The sequence below is a fragment of the Sinocyclocheilus grahami genome, unplaced genomic scaffold (assembly GCF_001515645.1).
Source record: "Sinocyclocheilus grahami isolate Dianchi unplaced genomic scaffold, SAMN03320097.WGS_v1.1 scaffold392.1, whole genome shotgun sequence".
NCBI classification, from domain to species: Eukaryota; Metazoa; Chordata; class Actinopteri; order Cypriniformes; family Cyprinidae; genus Sinocyclocheilus; species Sinocyclocheilus grahami.
In genome coordinates, this window is record NW_015505571.1 from 1,061,125 (window position 1) to 1,084,912 (window position 23,788).

General features: G+C 38.2%; 2 protein-coding genes across 2 annotated transcripts; both read left to right on the forward strand.

Annotated features, from left to right (window-relative positions):
- LOC107550208 (transient receptor potential cation channel subfamily M member 1-like) lies at window positions 1–23,094 on the forward strand. The gene is made up of 29 exons (XM_016231450.1): window positions 1–224; window positions 2,098–2,316; window positions 7,994–8,070; window positions 8,528–8,729; window positions 9,030–9,243; window positions 9,596–9,720; window positions 9,854–10,025; window positions 10,606–10,780; window positions 11,099–11,222; window positions 12,926–12,998; window positions 13,086–13,186; window positions 13,277–13,380; window positions 14,086–14,146; window positions 14,237–14,529; window positions 14,978–15,023; window positions 15,751–15,780; window positions 15,871–16,163; window positions 16,359–16,587; window positions 17,192–17,320; window positions 17,736–17,867; window positions 18,101–18,229; window positions 18,366–18,617; window positions 18,724–18,898; window positions 19,335–19,355; window positions 19,501–19,645; window positions 19,830–20,032; window positions 20,155–20,287; window positions 20,391–20,987; window positions 21,644–23,094. The coding sequence occupies exons 2-29, from the start codon at window positions 2,245–2,247 to the stop codon at window positions 22,509–22,511; spliced, it is 5,175 nt and encodes a 1,724-aa protein (XP_016086936.1). The 5' UTR covers window positions 1–224; window positions 2,098–2,244; the 3' UTR covers window positions 22,512–23,094.
- On the forward strand, window positions 14,133–14,966 carry LOC107550222 (transient receptor potential cation channel subfamily M member 1-like). The gene is made up of 3 exons (XM_016231463.1): window positions 14,133–14,146; window positions 14,237–14,529; window positions 14,724–14,966. Exons 1-3 carry the CDS (start codon window positions 14,141–14,143, stop codon window positions 14,758–14,760), a joined length of 336 nt encoding a protein of 111 aa, XP_016086949.1. The 5' UTR covers window positions 14,133–14,140; the 3' UTR covers window positions 14,761–14,966.
- Window positions 23,095–23,788: the final 694 nt, after the last annotated feature.

Genomic DNA, 23,788 nt, shown 5'->3' on the forward strand with positions numbered 1-23,788 from the left:
CAGGCTCATGAGTTGTAGGGAATTAGAATGTGCGCCTGAGCCATCTGTGCCCATAAAGCTCATTTGTGTCTGCTTACGAGGAGAAATTATGCATTATCTGTTCTTAAAGCAATGGAAACACTTTGAGTATCATTTCATGGAAGGCAAGCGCTTCTGTTTGAGGAGAACCTTCATTGTTTAGAGCACAGTGACATCTGCTGTGAAGCTCACAGAATTCAGCATCGGTAAGAGTGTTTATGTCTTGTGTTTACGTATGCTATAGACTCATCTGTAGGTACTTGAAATGTTATTGTTGTGAGTTTATTGTATGTCAGGGATTCAATTAGCAAATGCACTCATCTGTGGCATTTAATCAAAAGTGTTGGAGGAATTAGTAGATGTTTTTATTTTAGCCTGTAAACAAATCAGTGTTTGTCCTGGCTTGTTTTAAATCCCCTCGTGCATGAAGCCATTTTTTGGATTGGTTTTTATGAATTATGATATTGTCATTTTAGAAAGCACAAAGCCTCATAAATAATACAAAATCAAGCCATCAGTGGGTTGCAACTCTTATGTAATACTAGAAACTTTTAATTTCTAACAAGGGTTCCAGATCTGACCTACATGACATAAGTCTTTTTCTACTTTGGATGAAGCAGACACACAGTAGCCCTGTTCACATCAGCTGTGGTGTTCTTGACTTAACATGGATTACTTTACTTTTCATCCTCTTATAATGAGATGAGGAGCTGGGTGTTTGTTCACCAGGTTGGCATGCACTTGTTATATTGACATCTTCAGCCAATGTAGCAAACAAAATAGGAAATTAATGAATACACTGAGAAACAAGAACAAAAATGTTATATATAAAATCAGTGTGTGTGTGTGTGTGTGTGTGTGTGCACAAAAAAACTGAAATTAAAACTAAAACCATAAAAAAACTTGAAACAAAATAAATCTTAAATGAATTAAACTATTTAATTTCTCATTTAAATTTAACTTGTACTAAATAAAACCTAAACCTAAAACTTAAAATAAAACTTAAATCAATAAAAAACTATTTATAGACATGTATAAAAATATGACGTGACAAAAAAATGACAAAAACACACAACAAAATTACTAAGACTTAAGACTAAGACTTTTAAGATTTTAAAATGAAAACAGAAAATATATATAAAAAACTGATTTAAAGTAAAAGCTATAATGGTATCTCAATTATACTGAAATAACATATTTACAGTGCATGATACTTTTATTTATATATACATGTACTGTAAATAATAATAATAATTTTTACATTTATATTTATATATTATTCACATAATTGTTATAATATATTATTATGTTATATGTTACATAATATATTATTATGTAATTAATCCAGAATATGTGTAACATGGACATTGTGATATAAAGTGTTACTCTGAACACACATGCAATAATAACTGTAACCACAAGAGGACAATATTCTACTTTTTCAAATGTTCACATAGCATTTATACAGTACGGTTCCTCTCAATATAATTGATTTGAAAGGTCTGGAAGGTGCACATCTGTTTCAGGTTTTATTTGACTGAAAAGAGACATAAAGAGAAATTCATTTAATTCATGTCCTCATTTAAAATAATCCCTTGGTTGTAGAGTGCTAAACTCTGACTATTAACATGGTTTTCTTACCTTTAACAAAAAGAAAAAAATACTAGCACATTTGTAATAAGATCACCATGATCTAAGCAGGTAAATATTGTTACCGTTTGCAAAACCTTTGGTCCTCACAGACTTTCTCTTAAAACTTTACCACTAATTCAGAGATTTCACAGTTAGTCTAGGGCAGGCCTACCTGCTTTCTTATCGTAACTCAAGTCTTCAAAGTCCAGGAGACACATCCTCACAAAGTTTCCATGTTTTCAAAACCTTTTTGGGCCACAGTGTCCCAAAGTAGATTTACCTTCAATAACCATTTATGAAATCTCTCCCCCATTAAAGTCGCAAGCTCCCAAGAGCAGGCTGCATTAATCCTTATTACAGGCTGTCAAGCGGAGGAAACGGGGTCTATGTGTCAAGCGTGTCATTGAGAGATGTTTTATCCTCGTATGCGTCTTTCTATCTTGTCAGTTAAGGGCGGGAGAACCCAAAGAGTGAACATCAGGAGATGAGTTTTAGCGCTGCTAGTGCAGGGACCGCTTTACAGACAGAGCAAAAGAGGGTCTTAGAGGGTCCGACACGGTCATGAGTCTCTGAAGTGCGGAGTGAACCGGACACATGGAGCGGGGAGGTAGAAGCGCCAGTGGCTCCATCAAACGGGCCTCCATCAAACGCTCAGCATCACAGAAGGTAAGAGTGTCTACCGCTTTAGGGAGGTTTAGGGCTGTTACCTTGGATTTGATTCAGTGATCTAGAGATGATTGAAATGAGTGAAAATATGTTCTTCTTTATGAGTGAAGTCAGGTGTATTTGACATGATACTGATTTACTGAACCAGGTATTCAAAGCAGGGTTATTTTAGTTAACTAAAACTGTAACTTAAACTAAAACCATAAAAAAATAAATTCATTACCACAACTGAAATATATATATATATATATACAGTGGTGTGAAAAAGTGTTGGCCCCCTTCCTGATTTCTTATTATTTTGCATGTTTGTCACACTTTAATGTTTCAGATCATCAAACAAATTTAAATATTAATAAAAGTTGATCTCAATTACGTTCTTTCTCATTTGTTTCTGAATTTCTTTGGATCTCGGCATGATGTCTAGCTTTTGAGGATCTTTTGGTCTACTTCACTTTGTCAGGCAGGTCCTGTTTAAGAGATTTCTTGATTGTGAACAGGTGTGGCAGTAATCAGGCCTGGGTGTGGCTAGAGAAATTGAACTCAGGTGTGATAAACCACAGTTTTAACAGCGGGGGCAAACACTTCTTCGCACAGGGCCATGTAGTTTTGGATTTTGTTTTCCCTTAATAATAAAACCTTCATTTAAAAACTGCATGTTGTGTTTACTTGTGTTATCTTTGACTAATATTTAAATTTGTTTGATGATCTGAAATATTAAATTGTGACAAACATGCAAAAAAATAAGAAATCAGGAAGGAGGCCAACACATTTTCACACCACTGTATATATATAGGTTTCACAGGTTTATATCTCAGTTGAAGGATTTAGTGTTCGTCCAATCAGCTTGTAAGAATGTGAAAGACTGAAGAGGACATTCAGCTTGGTCTAAATATTCTTATAATTATTTCCATACATTTCGACACTACATTCATAATGGGCTTCTAATGCAAAATCAATGCTGCTTGTTATCATTTCTCTACATATATTTGTGCTTTTTAACTTATACTTCAGTTTAAAAAAATTATATTATATTATATTATAGGAAAACCATTCGGCCAGCTAATTCAAGGATTTGAATTATATACATTTGTATATAATAATATATAATATAATAATATATAATGTATAATAATAATAGTAATTATTTTTAAATATTACTGCTATAATGTGTCATCATGCAGTAACAATACAAAAACAGTTATATATTATATTATAGCTCTCATTGCATTTTCCACTTATATTTGCACCTTTGTTGCAGTGTTTGAAAAGGGATAATGTGAAAATGTAATTTCAAAAAATAAAAAAAAAGATTTCTCTCTTTAAAGCTTGCTGATTATCTTTACAGTTGCAGCTTTAACCACGGCTGCTCCAACGAATCTGAAAAGCAAATTTAACTTGTTGCAATGTTGCAAAACAAAATGTTAGATATGCATTATATAAAACAGATTTACATCTTTAAATGAATTTAAATCTCTTACTAATCCAAATCCTAATCTTAATGATCAAAAGGGTGGTTCCAGCAAGTAACGCAGCTTTCTCCAGCAGCACCAGAATGAGTGGCACCTCTGTGGTTTGATGCTCCTCCGCTGCCTCTAATCCCCCATAATGCCCAGAATGAGCACCAGCAGCTAGGCAAGATTAAGCACGTTACCTTCCTACTTTCAAATGTCTGCTTTCATGTGATTAAGACTGAAAATATAGCCTTCAGAACTGCCCAAGGAATCAAATATATCTTTACAATGGTAGACTCTTTCTAATGTCGAGTGTCGTACTTTGGACTGATGCAATATGTGTAGGAGTTGTCAAATTAAGCAATTTACTCAATATCTTACAGTAGCGGGTAAAGAGGTCAGAATGCATTAATCATATTCTTGTGAGGAATTACGAACCTTACAAATGAGTGATTAGTGAATAAATGTAACCATAAGTAATGCCTTTATTATTTTCTGTAAGTACAGTAAAAACTGGCTTTTTCTTTTTCTCAGTTTTGAAGGATGTGTGTCCAGTCTGAGTCAATGTGGAAAGAAGGATATGATTGTAACTACAACACTTCCTTTGACATTCGAATGCATGCATCCTCCAAAATACAGTTTTTTATCTTTCGGTCTCTGCCCCTTCCCCCTCTCTCAAAGACAGACAAAAACACTCTCACACAAACATAGTTGTCCAAAAATGTGTCTTATGACTAAGAAATCTCAAGGCTAATCAGTGACATGTTGGTCTCATGTGATGATGGCTAACTAGATTTTCAAACCCACACAGACAATGAGTCTTTTTAGAGGTAGAGTAAGAAGGAGAAAGCACTGCTTTAAAAAGGTTAAGCATGTTAAACTTACCCAGAAGTCCACAGACCTATTGTCTCCAGACCTGGTATAACCTCTGTAAAACTGAAAACTAAAAATGAAAATGGGAAGTACTGTATTGGAAACTATCAAAACAACGATCCCAATAAACATACAGCTTTTCAGTTTAAGACCTTAAAATTATGTAAAAAGACAAAAAGATATTTGTCTCTCTTGCTAGATGTTTATTATGTATGTATGGATGGATGGATGGATATATAAATAGACAGGCAGACGATTTTAAATACACATGAAGTGTTTTTTGCAAGGTTGTGAGTTGAACTGTGAGTGCAAATCAAATCTCACACTGCTCATTAGTTCTAAGGAATGGGTCACTGGACTGTTGCCCTCTCATGTGATCTTCAGTGTTTCGGAGAGACTCATACAATTCATGAAGCGTGTGAACAGGCAATGCTATATCTAAATTTCAGAAAGTATGTATTTACTGTATTTACCATATCTTTGTGGGTTCTGCCTTTATAATGTGAAAATGCAGACTTCTGTATCTAAAAAAAATCTGGAGGAAAGATTTGCATAAACATTTAATCTGATTTCCCCCTTTCAGCTCTCATAAATCGCAGCTGCAATCCTATTTATGAACAAACGGCTTTTTAGTTGAGCAACAACGTGTGAGATGTCTGACTATGTGGAAAGACTCAATAGTGTTGATTGTTGCCAGGTTTGCTATAGGCCTTGTTAATTTGAGCAAGAAAATCAGATTTTCCTCCTAGAGAGCTTTTGTGCATTTTCTGAGCAAAACTCGAACAAAGCTGATGAGCGCTCAGCGGATTTGAGTTTTAATTGCTGTGGCTAATGAGTTTAAACAAGCTGAAATAAGTGCATCACACTGGCTAAACTACTGCAGTGGCAAGAGCCCTTTGTCTTCAAGAGCTTTAATTAGTCCATGTGCGTTTTGACAAAAATGTGAGATGGTTGAGGAAAGGACCCATTGAAAAGCACTTTAAACCAATGATTTCACCATTTCTATTTGACCCATAAAGGTGCCCTATTTGTGCCAAATGGACATCTTCGTTTTGCGTGTCATCTCCCCACGTTAGTTGACCAGGCAACCCTGCTGAATAATTTTAAACCAGCCTGGTGTGGTTATATCATTTCCATACCTGGCCAAATTGGTTAGGCTGGTCTGTGTTGAGGACATTTTTAAGCTGGTCATGCAAGTAGACCAGCTATACACCTGCTTAGACTGATTTACTGATGATTTACTTTTTCCCAACTACTGGTCACTTCATGAAACCAACTCACTCAAAATTAATTATTTTTAAATATTTTTATTAAATATTTTCACAACTGTAACTTCTCGAATCAACTGATGAAACTGACTTCTATTGAGTAGAGTTTGCGACTATGATGATGAGGTTCAAGACTTCTCTTTTGTATAAAAGTCTATTCGCTAAAAGATTAAAGTCAGTAGCGTCATCAGTTCTTAGACGTGATTGTTATTCCGTCAGAACCATTTCAACAATTAGTGCTAGATGACCTTGCCCCCAACTGGAGTCCTGTCATGTCTCAACTAGGCCTCTTTTCAAAAGAATGTCTGCGCCCAATTCTCTCAATTATGCAAATTGGGCTTGAAATCAAAGTGGTCGGAGGAGTGTGACACTTTCAAATGAAAAGCTTTGCTGAGTTCCCATTCCTGTCTGTTTCTAGATACAAACCTGACTCTCTCAACATCAACTTGCAAAAAGTGTTTGAGGTAGAAAAGCCACCTCGAAAGGTTTTCTGAGAATTAAGAAGTGCGTTTCACGGGGGTTATGACGCTGTCAAAGTGGATTTATTGTGCTTTGCTCCAGCGAGGGAGGAAAATACCCCGTGGGCAAGGAGAGAGGGGTCATGGGACTCCCAAAAGGATTACCTTGAACTGGAGTCATGGGACGTGCCCCGAACAAAGAGCCTGCTCACATGCTCATCATATGAAAAGCCCCTCATAAAGTGATGAAGTTTCGTGTCCTGTGGGATTCATTGGGTGCCGGCGCTCTGGGAAAGAGCACCCCTCACCAGCGGAGCTCCAGGAGGGACACTGATGCAGAAACATTCTCTTTGGCACCTTCTTAATGTCAACTAGAGGCTCCACAGGTAAGACCCCTGCTAGCTAACGCTGGGTGACCAGGAGCAGCCCATGGATCCAGGGTCTACTGATGAGATGATGAGATAGAAACTATCAGGATTGGAATTATGAGATCGTAGTATTAAAATATAAATTGAGAATGATTTACAATGTTTTTCTTGACGCAACAACAATTAGCAGTTTCCAATAAAATGTTGTCTTTGTTAAACAATGTATGACTTTTAAGAAAGGTTTTTTTTTTAAGTTTAAAAAGTGCAACAAAAATTTAAGTGGTGACAAACTTTATAAACTATGAATGTATTGCTTTATACTTATAATTGTGTGATGGAAAGCCATGGTTTTTGTGGGTTTCTAACGTGTTCAGTCTTTCTTATCTTGGCTAGTATACTGTGACTGATTTTTCTTCGGAGATTTGCCTCAAAAGCTTTTGTCTTAATTAGGGCTGAACCAATAACAAAAGCCGAGACAGATATTGCTTTGAACCAAAGGTTATTTTCGTCCAGCGTGCGGAGCACAAAGCTGGCACGGCAGAATCTGTTGCGAAAGCTAAAAATGTTGGTTGGGTTCCTTGGCTCCTTCTCAGAACAGAAAAAAGAGATGAATAACTATGGTCTGGAGCAGAGTTTGCACTCCAATTTGTTATGCACTAATAATTTCAGGCAAAACAGGCCATAGGCCTGGATATGGTCAATGACTCTCTGGATGCTCTTTCATTCAACTCGTATCTGCACATCCTGACACAAGAAACAGTTGCTTTGCAGTTTTAGTAGCTGACTACGGTAACTGTAAAAGACCAGCATTATCTGTGTACTAGTATTCCTAAAAGCACACTTATCATTGGTAAAACAAATGAACAAATGCATTTCACCAGAAGTCTCCATAGTTAATCACTTTAGACATTTGCCATGTACATATTTTCTCTTCCATGTGTTCTGTATATCTAAGGCTTGTGCATAGTGTACCACTCATACTTTAGTAAGGATTATCATCGCAAAGAGGATTTACTCTATTCACTCTGGGCAAACCCAAGGGACTAAAAGCAGTTTTTGCTGTAATTGATGTTATACATATATTAATATGGTCGAATGGTATATTAAATATATGTGTAATGTTGTAGGTTTGTGTTTGTAAAACCAAACTACTATTTTATTTTATTTCTGCTTCTTTGGGTCAGAAAAGTATTATTTCATTTTATTTTATTTACTGTTTATTTTATTTTATTTACTGTCTTTTCTTGTTTGTTTCTTAGGGCCAGAAAGCTTGGATTGAGAAAACCTTTCACAAAAGAGAATGTATTCATATATTTCCAGCCAAGGACCCAGCACGGTGAGCCTTTCTATTTTGAACAATTTCAAAAGAACACGCAACTACATATAATGACACCATTGTTTGAGACAAATTACCTCTATGACTCATTCTGTTTTGAGGCTTTTTTAGACTCTTATGTAATGAGGGGTGATGTGTGACATCATAAGCCCTTTCATAGATCACTGTGTGGGCATGTCTCAAGGCTGGATGTGATGGGGCCGGTATAGTTCAGTCCACCAAACTTCCTGTGGGTGGAGGGATGCCAGGGTGTGCACTGATGCATGTGCCCATTGAACACAGACTGCAATTTAGACACAACCCTGATAGGTGGTCTATGTGCACAGAAAAATAAGCAGTACCCTCAAACCAAATTATTTCCATGGTGAAATGTCAGCTAATTGAGTTACGTAAGCAACATCCTGTTGTATGCAATAAAATAGACCTCCAGCATTACTTCTGCTGTGATTTTCCTCAGGTGCGCCTGTGGTTATCTAGTGACTCAGCACCCGGCCATTCCGCCAGGCGCCATCACCAACAAGCCCTCAGAAGAGAACCAGCTTGTGCACGTGAACCCTCCTCAAGAGAAATGGTTCGTGGTTAAACATACCCAGACTGCCCCTACTGATGCCTACGGCATCATTGAATTTCAAGGAGGAGGATTTGTCAACAAAGCTATGGTATCTATTTTGAACGTTATGGGGTGAATTTGCTAACTATTATTGCACCTAGTATTTTGACACAAAAACCTGAGTCTTATTCGATAACCACCTGTAAGTGAAGGGCGATAAAAAAAATTCTTAGTGAATTCCCTCTTGAGAATGTAAATCTAAATAATCTACCAAACCATTTTTTGTGGCAACATAATTGTAAGAAAAGAACCCTGCTAACATAGTTCACTTAGTAAGGAAATAAACCTATTTCATTCAAGAACAACAGTTAAATCTGGCATTAATCTTATAATTCAATATTTCTTACAGTATATTCGGGTGTCATATGATACTAAGCCGGACAACTTGCTGCATCTCATGGTAAAGGAATGGCAGCTGGAGTTGCCCACACTGCTTATATCAGTTCATGGTGGCCTCCAGAACTTTGACCTGCAGCCCAAACTCAAGCAAGTCTTTGGAAAAGGCCTGATCAAGGCTGCAGTGACCACCGGAGCATGGATCTTCACTGGTGGAGTCAGCACTGGTGGGTATTTATTGACTACAACAGGGATGGGCAACTCTGGTCCTGGAGGGCCACTGTCCGGCAAAGTTTAGCTCCATCCCCAAACATACCCGAGAAATCTAACCAAAGTCTTCAGGATTACTAGAAAAGGTGTGCTAATTAGGGATAGAGCTCAATTCTGCAGGACAGTGGTCCTCCAGAAAAGGAGTTGCTCACCTCAGGTCTATAACTACGATTCCAATCCACATGGTTGAAATCCCTTGTTGGAACCAAATGTTGGATCCATCTTCTATTTGGTTTCTTGAGAAATATTTAATTGATTTGATATCACATATAGTTTCCTAATCTATTTTATGACACTGTTACAATGTAGGAGTGATCCGGCACGTTGGAGATGCTTTGAAGGATCACTCTTCGAAATCCAGAGGGAAGGTCTGTGCTATAGGTATCGCTCCATGGGGAATCCTGGAGAGCAAAGAGGATCTAATTGGAAAAGATGTAAGCACAAACTATTGATGTATAGTAAAAAGCATGATGGTGCTTATAAACATATGAAATAATAATCTCCTGAGGCACTATGCTACGTCGTCTACTTGTCCAGTGACATCCACAATTTACTGTTCCTTTTCAGGTGAACAAACCATATCAGGCCATCTCCAATCCTCTGAGCAAACTTGCCGTTCTCAACAATAGCCACTCGCACTTAATACTATCCGATAATGGCACATGTGGGAAATATGGGGCGGAGGTCAAACTACGCAGGCAGTTAGAGAAACACATCTCCCTCCAGAAGATTAACACGCGTAAGTGCGGTAGCATCAGCAAATCTTATCTGCTTTAGGTCTAATGTACCTCTGATCCTAAGAGGGCACATTTGAAAGCTTGCTAAGGGTTTGAATGACATGACATATATCCTGATTATCAGTAATAGGGTTCATGGGGTCAGGTACCAATGGAGATATGCTCCATGCCATTTCAGATTTGATCAAGGCTTTGGTGTCTGTGACCTGTGGGTTTCCCTTTGTCATCCTATGCCTGGAGCTCGTGATAAGGCAGGGAAAGCAAAGGGAGGCTCAGCTGTCACCACTCACATCGTCATCTGGGATCAGACCCGGGAGAGTCAAATTAAAATGATTATACTCACCACTTCTCTGACTTTTAAATACCTCTCCTTTTGTTAATCACCAAAGGGCTTTTTGATATGTAATGTGCATGCATTTGGAGTAATTGAAAATAAGATTTAAAGCACAAAACGCCCAAAAGGCTCAAACATTCAGGCTAATGTTTTGTAATAGTATTATATTGATATGTGCACAATCCCTGTACTAAGAAATTCTAAACATTTAGGTAAGTTAATTGCTTTTTTTTGTGTCTGCATGTTAGGACTGGGCCAGGGTGTACCGGTGGTATGTCTGATTGTGGAGGGGGGTCCCAATGTGATCTCGATTGTCTTGGAAAGCCTGCGTGAGGAACCGCCAGTGCCTGTAGTGGTCTGTGATGGCAGTGGTCGAGCCTCTGACATAATTTCCTTTGCCCACAAATATTCTGAGGTTGAAGGGTGAGTATTAATAGTTATTATTACACTGATCTCTGGAATACTTGATTCTGATTTATCAATAGCGTCATTCTGTCTTCAAATGTTGAAACTATAAATGTTGATATAAATTAGAAATAATTAAATAATTAATTTAAGATCAGTTGAACACTTTGCATCACCCCAAAGGGGTCCTGATCCCTCCGTAGGGGTTTATGTCCACTAATGACTAGCTACATGCACATTATCCCATACATTTCTAGTACTGACCCATCTTTAATGGAAAGACTGAAAATCAGTTGTCAAAACTATTCATTATCACAACTGACTTGTATTTTTTAGACTGGTAAATGAGGACGTAAAAGAGCAACTGCTGGTCACCATCCAGAAAACCTTTAACTACAACAAAATGCAGTCTGGGCAAATTCTGCTCATGGTCATTGAATGCATGAAGAAGAGGGAGTTGGTAAGTATCTACAATCACGTAAGATCATGTAGCAATTGTAGACCAACATCCATCAACACAAACCCACTCTCATTTTCTTCCCTGATAAAACTGCTTAAGCCTAAGATAGTCTTAGTGTGTCTCCCATTCTGGTCAGGTCTTCTTGTTTCAGATTGGCTTTGGATACTTTTCAGCTTGGAGACCTGCCTAAGACCAATTTGGCCAGGCTGGGAGACCAGACTAAACCAGCTAAGACTAGGAAATGAGCTGGTTTTACTTTTTTTCTTTTCAAATATACATTTAAAACAGCATAATAATATACATATAAAAATAACTAAGCATAAAAAGTTTTTTTATATTTTTTATATTATGTTATATTTTTTTAATTCTTTGTGCAAACTTTCATCAATAAACAGTTCCATTCATTATTCATTTTGTCATGTGTCTTTATTCATGTGTTTCTCTCATATATCCATCTGCATTTGCTCTCTAGTTGTATTAACCAGGTACGTAACATCATGTCACATCACATCCTTTCATATGCATAAGCATTTTGCAGATGCTCTAATCAGGTGCTCTAATCAGGTCTCAGATATGAGACCATTGTGATTAACAGAGTACAAGTGCTTTCAGACTCCATACGTTAGAACAGACTTCACAATCACTAGATACTTACCTATATCACCTACAGGATGACCCAGTGCACTCTGGGAACTTGGTTAATGGTAATATTTGTGCAGCTTTAACTGAGGCTAAGTGATGTGTTAAGTATTTAGTAATACTGCCTCAGGACAGGAGATAATCTGTAGCTCTATAGATCTGGACTAGGATCAGCGTAGTGCCACCTGTTCTTGCAGACGAGCTACATTCATTCACCCTGTTCCTGAATATGAGCAGATGGGGGGAGGGGAGGGTGGATCCATTTCTCTCTAATCCACACTGAACATCTCCTCCTCTTATTTCAGTGACTTCACATCTCGATGTCTGGCATTAGATAGGCTAATGGCCTTCCACAGCAGTGTTTTTACATGAAATGCCAATGCTAATGTATGTTAAGAGCTCAAATGTCCACATACATAAAGCCTTTTATGGTTTATATGAATAGGGAAATAAATGTACATTCAACTTTCAAGCCCACTTTTAAACATGACTATTGATAGCTTAGCAGACGCTATTATTATGAAAGCAAGCATGCTAGTGTTTTTCATCTGTGTCCAAATGGTTTGCTTAAACCGAGATATCAAACAGGAAATGAACTAGCATTCATTCTCAAAATATTATAAAGAGTTCAATTTAAGGTGTTGCCCCTCCCATTGGAGCCATGAGGTACAAATCTAACTGCCCAGACTCCACCATAAGTCTCTCATTAGCGATGCATGCTAACACTCAGGAATGTTTTGGAAGAGGGCCACTCATCCATGCCATTGTGATTATATTTAACATTAACGTACATGTGACTGCAACTTCGAGGTAATTATATTTGATACAAGACATCCTAAACAAGGAAAGCTGTATTATTTCATTTGAGAGGGAAATAAGCTAGTTATTCAGAGTGTGAATAAGTAGGTCCTGCTAATGCTAATAAAATTAAGCTGAACTTTCATCCTAAAAACAGATTTTCCATTCATTTTCACCACAGTAATTCATTCCTCACCCAAAATAAATATGTATGAAAGTGTCAATATATTAAAGTCTTGCTGCCCCGTGTAACTTGGTATGTGTAGATAACAGTCTTTCGAATAGGCGCTGAGGGACAAGATGACATTGAAATGGCTATCCTCACTGCCTTACTGAAAGGTATCGTGAAAATGCGGACCTTCTGAAATACCACAAATTTAGTTCATGGTTAGAAAGGAACTATAATGTGTGTTGGTTGTAATTCAGGAACCAACGCATCAGCTCCAGATCAGCTGAGCTTGGCTCTGGCTTGGAATAGAGTGGATATAGCACGCAACCAAATCTTTGTGTATGGACACAATCTACCAGTGAGTGAAATATTTACCTTGTTTCTAAATAATAATTTAAAAAATTATTTCATAAAGACCTTTCTTAAGTAAAAATGTTTTTTTTCATAGCCTGCGAGCACCCTCGCTAGTGCCATCTCCACCAATGCAGCACCATTTCATGAAAAGCAGAAAGGAGCAACTCAACGTAACAAAGGAAAGGCCAGAGGAAAAAAGTAAAGAGGGTAAGACATAAGCTGTGTCCCAATTTGAAGGCTGCATCCTTCGAATATCTCATACTTCAAAGGTCACGTATTCGTAGGCTGTGAAGGTCACACCGAGTGTTGTTAAATGGTCTAGCCTATGAAGAATTGATCTTGTCGCCTAGCAACTGTGACAGTTTGTGACAGAACGTTTGTGCTGGACTTTTTTGAAAGTGATATTCAACAGACTGAAAACAGGGTTCACAACCTGTCTAAATATGCTCACCTCGGTCCATTTATGTGCATAATAACAAGTATAAACCATCTATAAAATGGAATCTTAGTAAGATATGTCAAAATTTAAACAGCTTTTAAAAAAATCTCACATTTGGACATTTGGACCATTATATATATTCAAGTAAGCTGAAACCCAATACTTACAATGAAAAGAGAAATCTGGCATTTTCTCTTAAAAAATCTTGTCATCATCGGCGCACAATGAATTTCGGGATAGCCTAGGCCGCAAAGGATCCATCTGTTGTATCCTTCATTGCCTGGAAAATGAAGGATGCATTTTGAGGCTGCATTTGAAGGAGCCTTTGATTTAGAAAAGCCATCGTCGCGCCGCGGTGATACAATCAGTCTTCAAATGCAGCCATCGAAGGACGTAGCCTCTGAATTGGGACGCAGCTATAGAGATTACTCAAATTACTAAATGTTTTAAGTGTGCACAAATAGTCTAAGCAATCTAATGTCGCTTTATTTCCAGCCTAAAGCCTTAAAGCTGCTTGGAATGGAGGTACATGTCAAATATTTGACGTTCTTTTTACATTCTCAGTGAGATCACACAATATCTCTATTAATATAAATATCCTGTTCACCTCATTAGGATGATGAGCCTAGGGCAAAAGGCAAGAAGAAGCAAAAGAAGAAGAAAGAAGAAGAAGAGGACATTGACGTGGATGACCCAGAAGTCAGCCGCTTCCAGTATCCGTTCCATGAGCTGATGATTTGGGCGGTGCTGATGAAAAGGCAGAAGATGTCTCTGTTCCTGTGGCAGAGGGGCGAGGAGGGTATGGCTAAAGCTCTGGTGGCCTGTAAGCTCCTCAAAGCTATGGCTCACGAGTCGTCTCAGAGTGAGATGGTGGACGACATATCCCAGGACCTCGATAACAACTCCAAGTGAGTTGATGCAAAGCCCCTTTCAAGTCAGGTTCACTAATATGTAGTCAATAGTACAACTCATATCTAAATGCTAAAATGCTATGCTAAGTGTTCTTTTTTTTAAACTGTTTTACAGTCTTAAAACAATTTTGTTACTTAAACACTGAAAAAAAGTATTCTACACAGTAAAATTGCTCTTCTTGTAATTTTAGGGAGTTTGGAACATTGGCCTATGAGTTATTGGATTAGTCCTACAAACATGATGAGCAGCTAGCCATGAAACTGTTGACATACGAGTTAAAGAACTGGAGTAACTCTACCTGTCTGAAGCTTGCAGTGGCTGCCAAGCACAGATACTTCATAGCCCACACCTGCAGCCAGATGCTCCTCACTGACATGTGGATGGGCAGCCTGAGGATGGGTAAAAACCCAGGACTGAAGGTAAGGCATTTTCTTTTGACACAAGAAAAAACTTCCGAGCTCTTTATAACAATCTTTATGGACTAAAGAGGGTAAGACATAAGCTGTGTCCCAATTTGAAGGCTGCATCCTTCGAATATCTCATACTTCAAAGGTCACGTATTCGTAGGCTGTGAAGGTCACACCGAGTGTTGTTAAATGGTCTAGCCTATGAAGAATTGATCTTGTCGCCTAGCAACTGTGACAGTTTGTGACAGAACGTTTGTGCTGGACTTTTTTGAAAGTGATATTCAACAGACTGAAAACAGGGTTCACAACCTGTCTAAATATGCTCACCTTGGTCCATTTATGTGCATAATAACAAGTATAAACCATCTATAAAATGGAATCTTAGTAAGATATGTCAAAATTTAAACAGCTTTAAAAAAAATCTCACATTTGGACATTTGGACCATTATATATATTCAAGTAAGCTGAAACCCAATACTTACAATGAAAAGAGAAATCTGGCATTTTCTCTTAAAAAATCTTGTCATCATCGGCGCACAATGAATTTCGGGATAGCCTAGGCCGCAAAGGATCCATCTGTTGTATCCTTCATTGCCTGGAAAATGAAGGATGCATTTTGAGGCTGCATTTGAAGGAGCCTTTGATTTAGAAAAGCCATCGTCGCGCCGCGGTGATACAATCAGTCTTCAAATGCAGCCATCGAAGGACGTAGCCTCTGAATTGGGACGCAGCTATAGAGATTACTCAAATTACTAAATGTTTTAAGTGTGCACAAATAGTCTAAGCAATCTAATGTCGCTTTATTTCCAGCCTAAAGCCCTAAAGCTGCTTGGAATGGAGGTACATGTCAAATATTTGACGTTCTTTTTACATTCTCAGTGAGATCACACAATATCTCTATTAATATAAATATCCTGTTCACCTCATTAGGATGATGAGCCTAGGGCAAAAGGCAAGAAGAAGCAAAAGAAGAAGAAAGAAGAAGAAGAGGACATTGACGTGGATGACCCAGAAGTCAGCCGCTTCCAGTATCCGTTCCATGAGCTGATGATTTGGGCGGTGCTGATGAAAAGGCAGAAGATGTCTCTGTTCCTGTGGCAGAGGGGCGAGGAGGGTATGGCTAAAGCTCTGGTGGCCTGTAAGCTCCTCAAAGCTATGGCTCACGAGTCGTCTCAGAGTGAGATGGTGGACGACATATCCCAGGACCTCGATAACAACTCCAAGTGAGTTGATGCAAAGCCCCTTTCAAGTCAGGTTCACTAATATGTAGTCAATAGTACAACTCATATCTAAATGCTAAAATGCTATGCTAAGTGTTCTTTTTTTTTAAACTGTTTTACAGTCTTAAAACAATTTTGTTACTTAAACACTGAAAAAAAGTATTCTACACAGTAAAATTGCTCTTCTTGTAATTTTAGGGAGTTTGGAACATTGGCCTATGAGTTATTGGATCAGTCCTACAAACATGATGAGCAGCTAGCCATGAAACTGTTGACATACGAGTTAAAGAACTGGAGTAACTCTACCTGTCTGAAGCTTGCAGTGGCTGCCAAGCACAGATACTTCATAGCCCACACCTGCAGCCAGATGCTCCTCACTGACATGTGGATGGGCAGCCTGAGGATGGGTAAAAACCCAGGACTGAAGGTAAGGCATTTTCTTTTGACATTTCCAAAAAAAAAAAGCAGTTCTTAAAAGGTCATAATTTGCCCTTCCACAAATTAAGGCATTAAAGTGGTCTTAAATTGGAGCAGAAAGACAAGTCATACATTTTATAAAGTCATGGCATTAAATATTATATGTACTGCAACATATGAACATCTTGCTGATTATTTCCGTCTTGTTTTCCAGTACAAATATCTAAACATCTTTAAATCAAGATGCATTTACTTGAGATGCAAAGTCTTGTTTTCTGAAAATTTAGTTCATGCTTAAAACAAGTACAAATATCTGGCAGTGGGGTGTTTTTCCCTTGAAACTAGCAGATATTTGTTCTTATTTTAATCATAAACTTACTTAATTTTATGAATTTCTTTGTGTGCCCTTCTATATATTCCCTATGTTTTTCTTTACTTGGGCTTAAAAAGGTATTTAAAAGTTATACATTTACCTTCACAAAACCTGTAGAAACCCTGAGTTTGAGATTGTGTGTAGAGTTATTCATTTGGAAATATATATAATAATAAAGACAATTGGATATAAGTTATTTCTTGATTGTAATATGCCTTTTTTCTGTTTCTGCAAACCCCAGGTGATCCTCAGCCTCATTGTCCCACCTTTTATCCTGCTGTTGGATTTCCGTCTGGGTGATGACACGTCTCATCATGTCACTGCAAAAAATGAGGACAGGAAGACCAAGGATGATGATAAGTCCGGCCGGGTAAAAACGGCACCACTCCTTCTATTTAAACAAACCCCTCCTTTATTAGATCAGTGTAGCGTACATAACTGAAAGCTCTTGACCCAACATAATATGAGCTTAATCCATCAGTAACCACAGGTCTTGCATGACACACATGATGCAGATAGAATATGGAAGGATTAAATAATAGAAAGCATATGTAGTTTGCAGATACTCTATTGTTTTACGAATTTATCAAAAATTCAGTAATTGTGGTTAGTTTTGTGGGGGAAAAACAGTCCGGGAACTCTAGCTCAGAGGTTAATGCTGCATCAAACGGCTTCTTAATCTTATGTTTGGTTTGGTTAAAACAAATCCAGGATGATTCGGATTTTAGAGAGGCTGCAGTTTCTATGAATTCTGCCTATTGTATAACCACCTCATGTACATCTAGGATGCCAATGCAGATGCAGCCTCTAAAAAAGGAGACGAGGAGGAAGGTAATAAGAAAATGAGGCGGATTCCAATTGGAACAAAGATCTTTGAGTTCTACAATGCACCTTTCACCAAATTTTGGTTCAATACTGTAAGTAAAAAAATGTGTCCATTCATACATTTTCCAAACTGTTTATCTTATTTCATCCCAGCATTTTGGGCCAAAGGCAGGGAAATACCCTGAACATATTGAGTAGAATATATTGTAGAATACTTTATTTTATTTTTAGAAAATAATGGTTATATTTTACCCATTTTTTTACTGTATTATTAAAATAATAAATAAAACTATATTGAAATTTAAAATCAGTTTGCATTAGACAGATTTCCTACCTTGGCTATCTCATGCTGTACAATTACATAGTACTGGTGAAGATGGAGCGTTGGCCATCTATACAAGAGTGGTTCGTCATTTCATACATCATCACTTTGGGGTTGGAGAAAGTCAGACAGGTAAAGATGTGCATCTCTCTCCTTAAAACACCACTGCACCCACAGCTCTAGAAATCGATCCAAAAACAATTCAATTAACCCAAACTCAACAGCAAATAATCAGCTTGTAGCCTATATCTGGTACTATCTCTTCCAGATCTTGATGTCAGAACCAGGCAAGCTCAGGCAAAAGATAAACGTGTGGTTAGAGGAGTACTGGAACATCACAGACCTGGCGGCCATCTCTACCTTCTTGCTTGGCCTACTTCTTAGGCTGCAAAATGAACCCTACATGGGCTACGGCCGTGTGATCTACTGCGTAGACACAATCTTCTGGTATATCCGCGTACTGGACATATTTGGAGTCAACAAGTACCTAGGACCTTATGTCATGATGATAGGGAAAATGGTAACGCAATTCATTTTACTAAATCTATTATACTTCTAGACCTAGTACACGTGATTGTCAACTATATGGACTTTTTGAATATAATAAGCTGCCACCTGTCTTGCAGATGATTGACATGCTGTACTTTGTGGTGATCATGTTGGTGGTCCTGATGAGTTTCGGTGTGGCACGGCAGGCTATTCTACACCCAGACGAGGAGCCAACATGGCGCTTGGCCCGCAATATCTTCTACATGCCTTATTGGATGATCTATGGAGAGGTGTTTGCAGATTCGATAGACCGTAAGACTAGAATTCATAGTAAGATTTTGCTTTCTGCCTCCAGGGTAGATAGATAGCCTTTAACACGATCCACCTTCAAAATACCTCACTAATATCCCAGTCACCTATGTGATTCTGCTGTTTGCAGTTTACCCTATAACAACATGTCTAGTGCCTTTCTTGTTGAGTTAGGTCTCAAACCTTTTGAATATTCAGTCTAATAACTTTCAAACTTGGAGACAGAAAAATTTGTAGTCAATTTGTGGTTATTTCAGTATTTCAGACTGTATGCCATTGCTCTTCATACAGATTGTAGCAGTTTATAGTTGATTATCCTGCCTGTCTTTTGATTAAGATGTTGGATTTGAATAATTCTTGTTGCACTCTTTGGTCTTGTTTCTGGTTCCACTTGCACTGACTGTTCGTGTCTATTCTGCCCTTCTGGAATGTCCTCAAGTTTACGCAATGGAAATAAATCGTAAGCAAAACATTTGTCACAACGATAAACACTGTTGTCATGAAAAATAACCCTACAAATGCTATAATGGCATTGGAATTGTTGTGAATGTGGAACAGAAAGATTGCTGGTACTATAATGTAACAAGAGAGCTTTTTTTAAACAGCCCCCTGTGGAGAAAATTTATATGATGAGGATGGGAAAAAGCTTCCACCCTGCATCCCTGGAGCCTGGTTGACTCCAGCCATCATGGCCTGTTATTTGTTAGTGGCCAACATCCTGCTTGTGAACTTGCTCATTGCTGTCTTCAAGTAAGAATGCTACCATTTCATGGTTTTGATTACCTATTTCACTTGAAGCATGTAAAAAACCAAACAGTGTAAGAAACATATTTTGAGGCTATAGGTCTTTACAAAAATGTCTTCATTGCTCTATATCTAGTAACAGTTCAGTGGTGTTGATTTGCTACTTGCTATGCTTTTCATCCCATTAAAGCAACACGTTCTTTGAGGTTAAGTCCATCTCCAACCAGGTTTGGAAATTTCAGAGATATCAGCTCATCATGACCTTCCATGACAGGCCTGTGCTACCTCCACCAATGATTATCTTTAGCCACCTCTACATTCTTTTCCGCAAACTCTGCTGCCGCTGTAGAAAGAAAAAGGAGGGAGAACTAGATGAAAAGGATAAAGGATTAAGTAAGTTTAAAAAAATAACTAGACCAAATTACAAAGGATCAAGATGCAGGTGTCCATGTGAGTAATCAACTCAAACCGAACATGAGAACAATATTTGAATGTATTCTCTTTTCCTCATAAAGAGCTTATTCTTACCACGGAGGAGCTAAAGATGCTGTATGAGTTTGAGGAGCAATGTGTGGAGGAATATTTCAGGGAGAAAGAAGATGAGCAACAGTCCTCAAATGATGAGCGTATCAGGGTTACAAATGAAAGGTAATTTCAGTACAGGAATACAGGTAAATCACTTCCAATCCCAGTTTGCAAACTTTTATCTAGGCAATCATCACATCTACATTCTCTTCTTGCTCCTGCTCAGGGTGGAGAACATGTCCATGCGCCTTGAAGAGGTAAATGAGAGGGAGAACACAATGAAGGCCTCCATTCAGACCGTAGACCTTCGTTTGTCCCAACTGGAAGACATTAATGGCCGAATGGTGAATGCCTTGGAAAGACTAGTGGGAATCGACCACTCTGAATTGACCCGGGCACGCTCAACAGCCTCTTCTATTTGTGACCCCTCCTCTCTCCAACGTCACAGTAGCATCAACAGTGCTGATGGGTACAGCCTGTACCGCTATTACCTGGGTGTTGATGACCGTCCACCTGAAGATAAAGAGGCAGATCTGAGTAAAACAATAAGCACTACAAACCTCAACACAAAGGAATATGGCCAGAATCTAGAGGTAGATGTTCCAGGGGTAAAAAGACGCCTTGGCTCATGTGTGGACATCCGAATCTTCCCTTGTGATAAGAGTGTTGAGGTTGAAGGGACAATGCCAGAATCACCAAAATCTACAGTTCCTGACAACCAGACATCTTCGGATAATGCAACAAAGAAAGAAGCATTGATGACGGAGAGAGTAAAACTTCAGGCAACTACCTCCTACTCTCTAGAAAATGTTAAAGCATTCAAATATTAAAGCATCCTAGGCTGTTTCGCGCTGATGGTCTACATCCCAGCAGAGTCGGGGCGGAGCTCATGTCGGACAACATCTCCAGGACGCTGCGCTCCATGTGACTAGTAAGTCAAATCTCAAATAACTGCCCTGATGACTTGTGTTCTACCCGCTTAAATGATAGAAGTACTTGTGCTGTCCAATCTATAAAGACTGTGTCTGTTCCCCGAATAGTGAGGTCAAAATATAAATTTAATGCAGGATCTAGAAAAAATCTGATCGTGATTAAACCAGAACAATTTAAAATAAATGAACAAAAACCATTTTTAAAGTTTGGGCTCCTAAACATTAGATCACTCTCACCCAAAGCAGTTATTGTAAATGAAATGATCACAGATAATCATTTTGATGTACTCTGCTTGACTGAAACCTGGCTAAAACCTAATGATTATATTGGTCTAAATGAGTCTACTCCACCAAGCTACTATTATAAAGCTGGATGTTGACATCACTGAATTCAATGATGAACTGTCTTTAACTGAAAAATGAGTGTTTACTATTGTCACTTTGCATTATTGACACTATTTTCCTAATTAATGCTGTTCAGTTGCTTTGTCACAATCTGTATTGTTAAAAGCGCTATATAAATAAAGGTGACTTGACTTGACTTGAAATACTATCCTGGAGAAATACAAAGCATATCCCCATCCACTGTACGAAGGTGTTGGAGCACAATCTCATTTGATCAAGCAAGTGGAAAGGAAGCAAATCAAGAAGGAGAAGGAATGGATGGGTCTCCAGCTACAAGACGTTGGAGTGCTGGCTGTGAGTACAAGGTACACCCTAGTCTTTTTGGTCAGATGCCAAAGGTATCAATGGTAAGACCCTTGGTAGACCAGACTGACCAGTTTAGCAACAGTTTCAAAGTAGAGCAACCTTCTGACCAGCCTGAGCAACAGATGCTGAGAGTTTCTTCTAGACACAGTAAAGAGGACATGGGAATGCAAGATGGGGAGAAGACACTGGACAGTTCAGGTGGATCAATGAATCATGAAAGTGCTCAGTCAATAATTGAAGATGGGATAAGAAACGCAGGAGAGATCACTGGTAGACAGGCATCGCTAGATATAGATCAGGTAAAACGGGAAGAGGGTAGTGACGATGTGGACAAATGCCTGAAAGATATTGAGCAGGAGGTGACAAAGGAACCAGATGATCCTGAAGGAGGACTTGGAAAGGAGGAAAGTTCAGAGAAGCAAGATGGACAGAAAACAGAGGAGATACCAACAGGTGTAGGTCCCTTTGATTCTGAAGTCCAAGCTGATGGTAGCCATCTGCTTCTGCCAGAAGACACAATGTTTCTCCCCGGAAGATCTAAGAGCTGGTCCACAAAACCTTGCATGACCTTAGGAAACAGCTTAAAAAGAGCCTACGAATCAAGCAGTGAAAGAGACCTTGCTGGAGCATATGGAGACTCTCCTGATGATCCAGGTTCACCAGCACAGAACACAACAAACGATGCACCATCAAACAAACCATAATCAGACACTCCAGTGAAAGTCCGATAAGAAGATAAATTCAACAAAGACCGACACATTTTATATTCTGTATATCCACCTGTAACATTATGTACTTGCATCAAGAGTACGTAATCAGGTGTTGTGATCGAGTTAACTGAGTAGTAAAACTCTAAAGCCATAGTATCAACTGTCCATTATTTGTGTGCTTATTTAAGGTACAAAATACATTATGTGGCAGTATGTATCCTTGCTACCTGTTCTCGTCTTCATCACACCATTTATGTGTTATGGTTCAGATGTTTTCTGATTGGTAAAATGTAATGATAATTTATGGGCTAAAAAGTAAGGCTATGCGAAGTGAACTAGTGAAAGGACAAAATGAGTCTACCCCAATGCAAAATGTTTGTAGTTGGCATGTTGTACGAGTGGTGCATTCTGTTCATTGTTGGGATAAGATTGTGTAATAGCACCATCTGCTGTTCTGGATGATGAATTGCTGGAAGAAAGATGACACAAATTGGAAAAATAAGCTGAAAAATATGAAGACAGGTTTATACAGTATTTACTTTGGTTATATTTAGTATAAAAGTCTACAATTAATAAAACCACACTTCAAATTCTTGTTCACATTTTCTTTGTTAAGGTTTTAACACGTTTGAATGAGCATATAGTAACTTTTCAGGTAACAGATAGCATTATATAACACAGTTATCTCTTAAAAATTCGGTCATACAATTACAAATATGAATGAAAATTCATGCATAACAATGGTCCCATCTGAATATCAGTGGTCATGATATACGCTACATTTGTCGAAATAAAATGATGATCACTAAAACTTTCGTTCAATGTACTTAAGTGGTAACCAGATTCAAACAGTCCAACACAGATTACATTTATTTTAGTCATTTAGCAGACGCTTTTATCCAAAGCGACTTACAAATGATTAATGGACACAGTTCCATTAAGGTTCCCAATATCAGCATTAGTCTAAAGAGAGAATTCCCAAATGGGGACGTTTTATTGCTGTATTCTGTACTACTTCATCTGACACAACTATCAGTGCAGTTTGAATAGGATACCAAAATGTCTCGCATGTTTGAAAACAAAAGTGCTGATCTAACCAACTGCATTCACCCTGCATCCTTTGACAAAAACAACTACACATAATGACAGTACAAGCATGAAAAACAAATAATACCACTTTTTTGGCAACTGTATGTTTCATTTAAGAGCCTATGGTGAAACAAATTTGTAAACAGTAAATAAAGGTTGCTTGAACATTGAATATATAACAT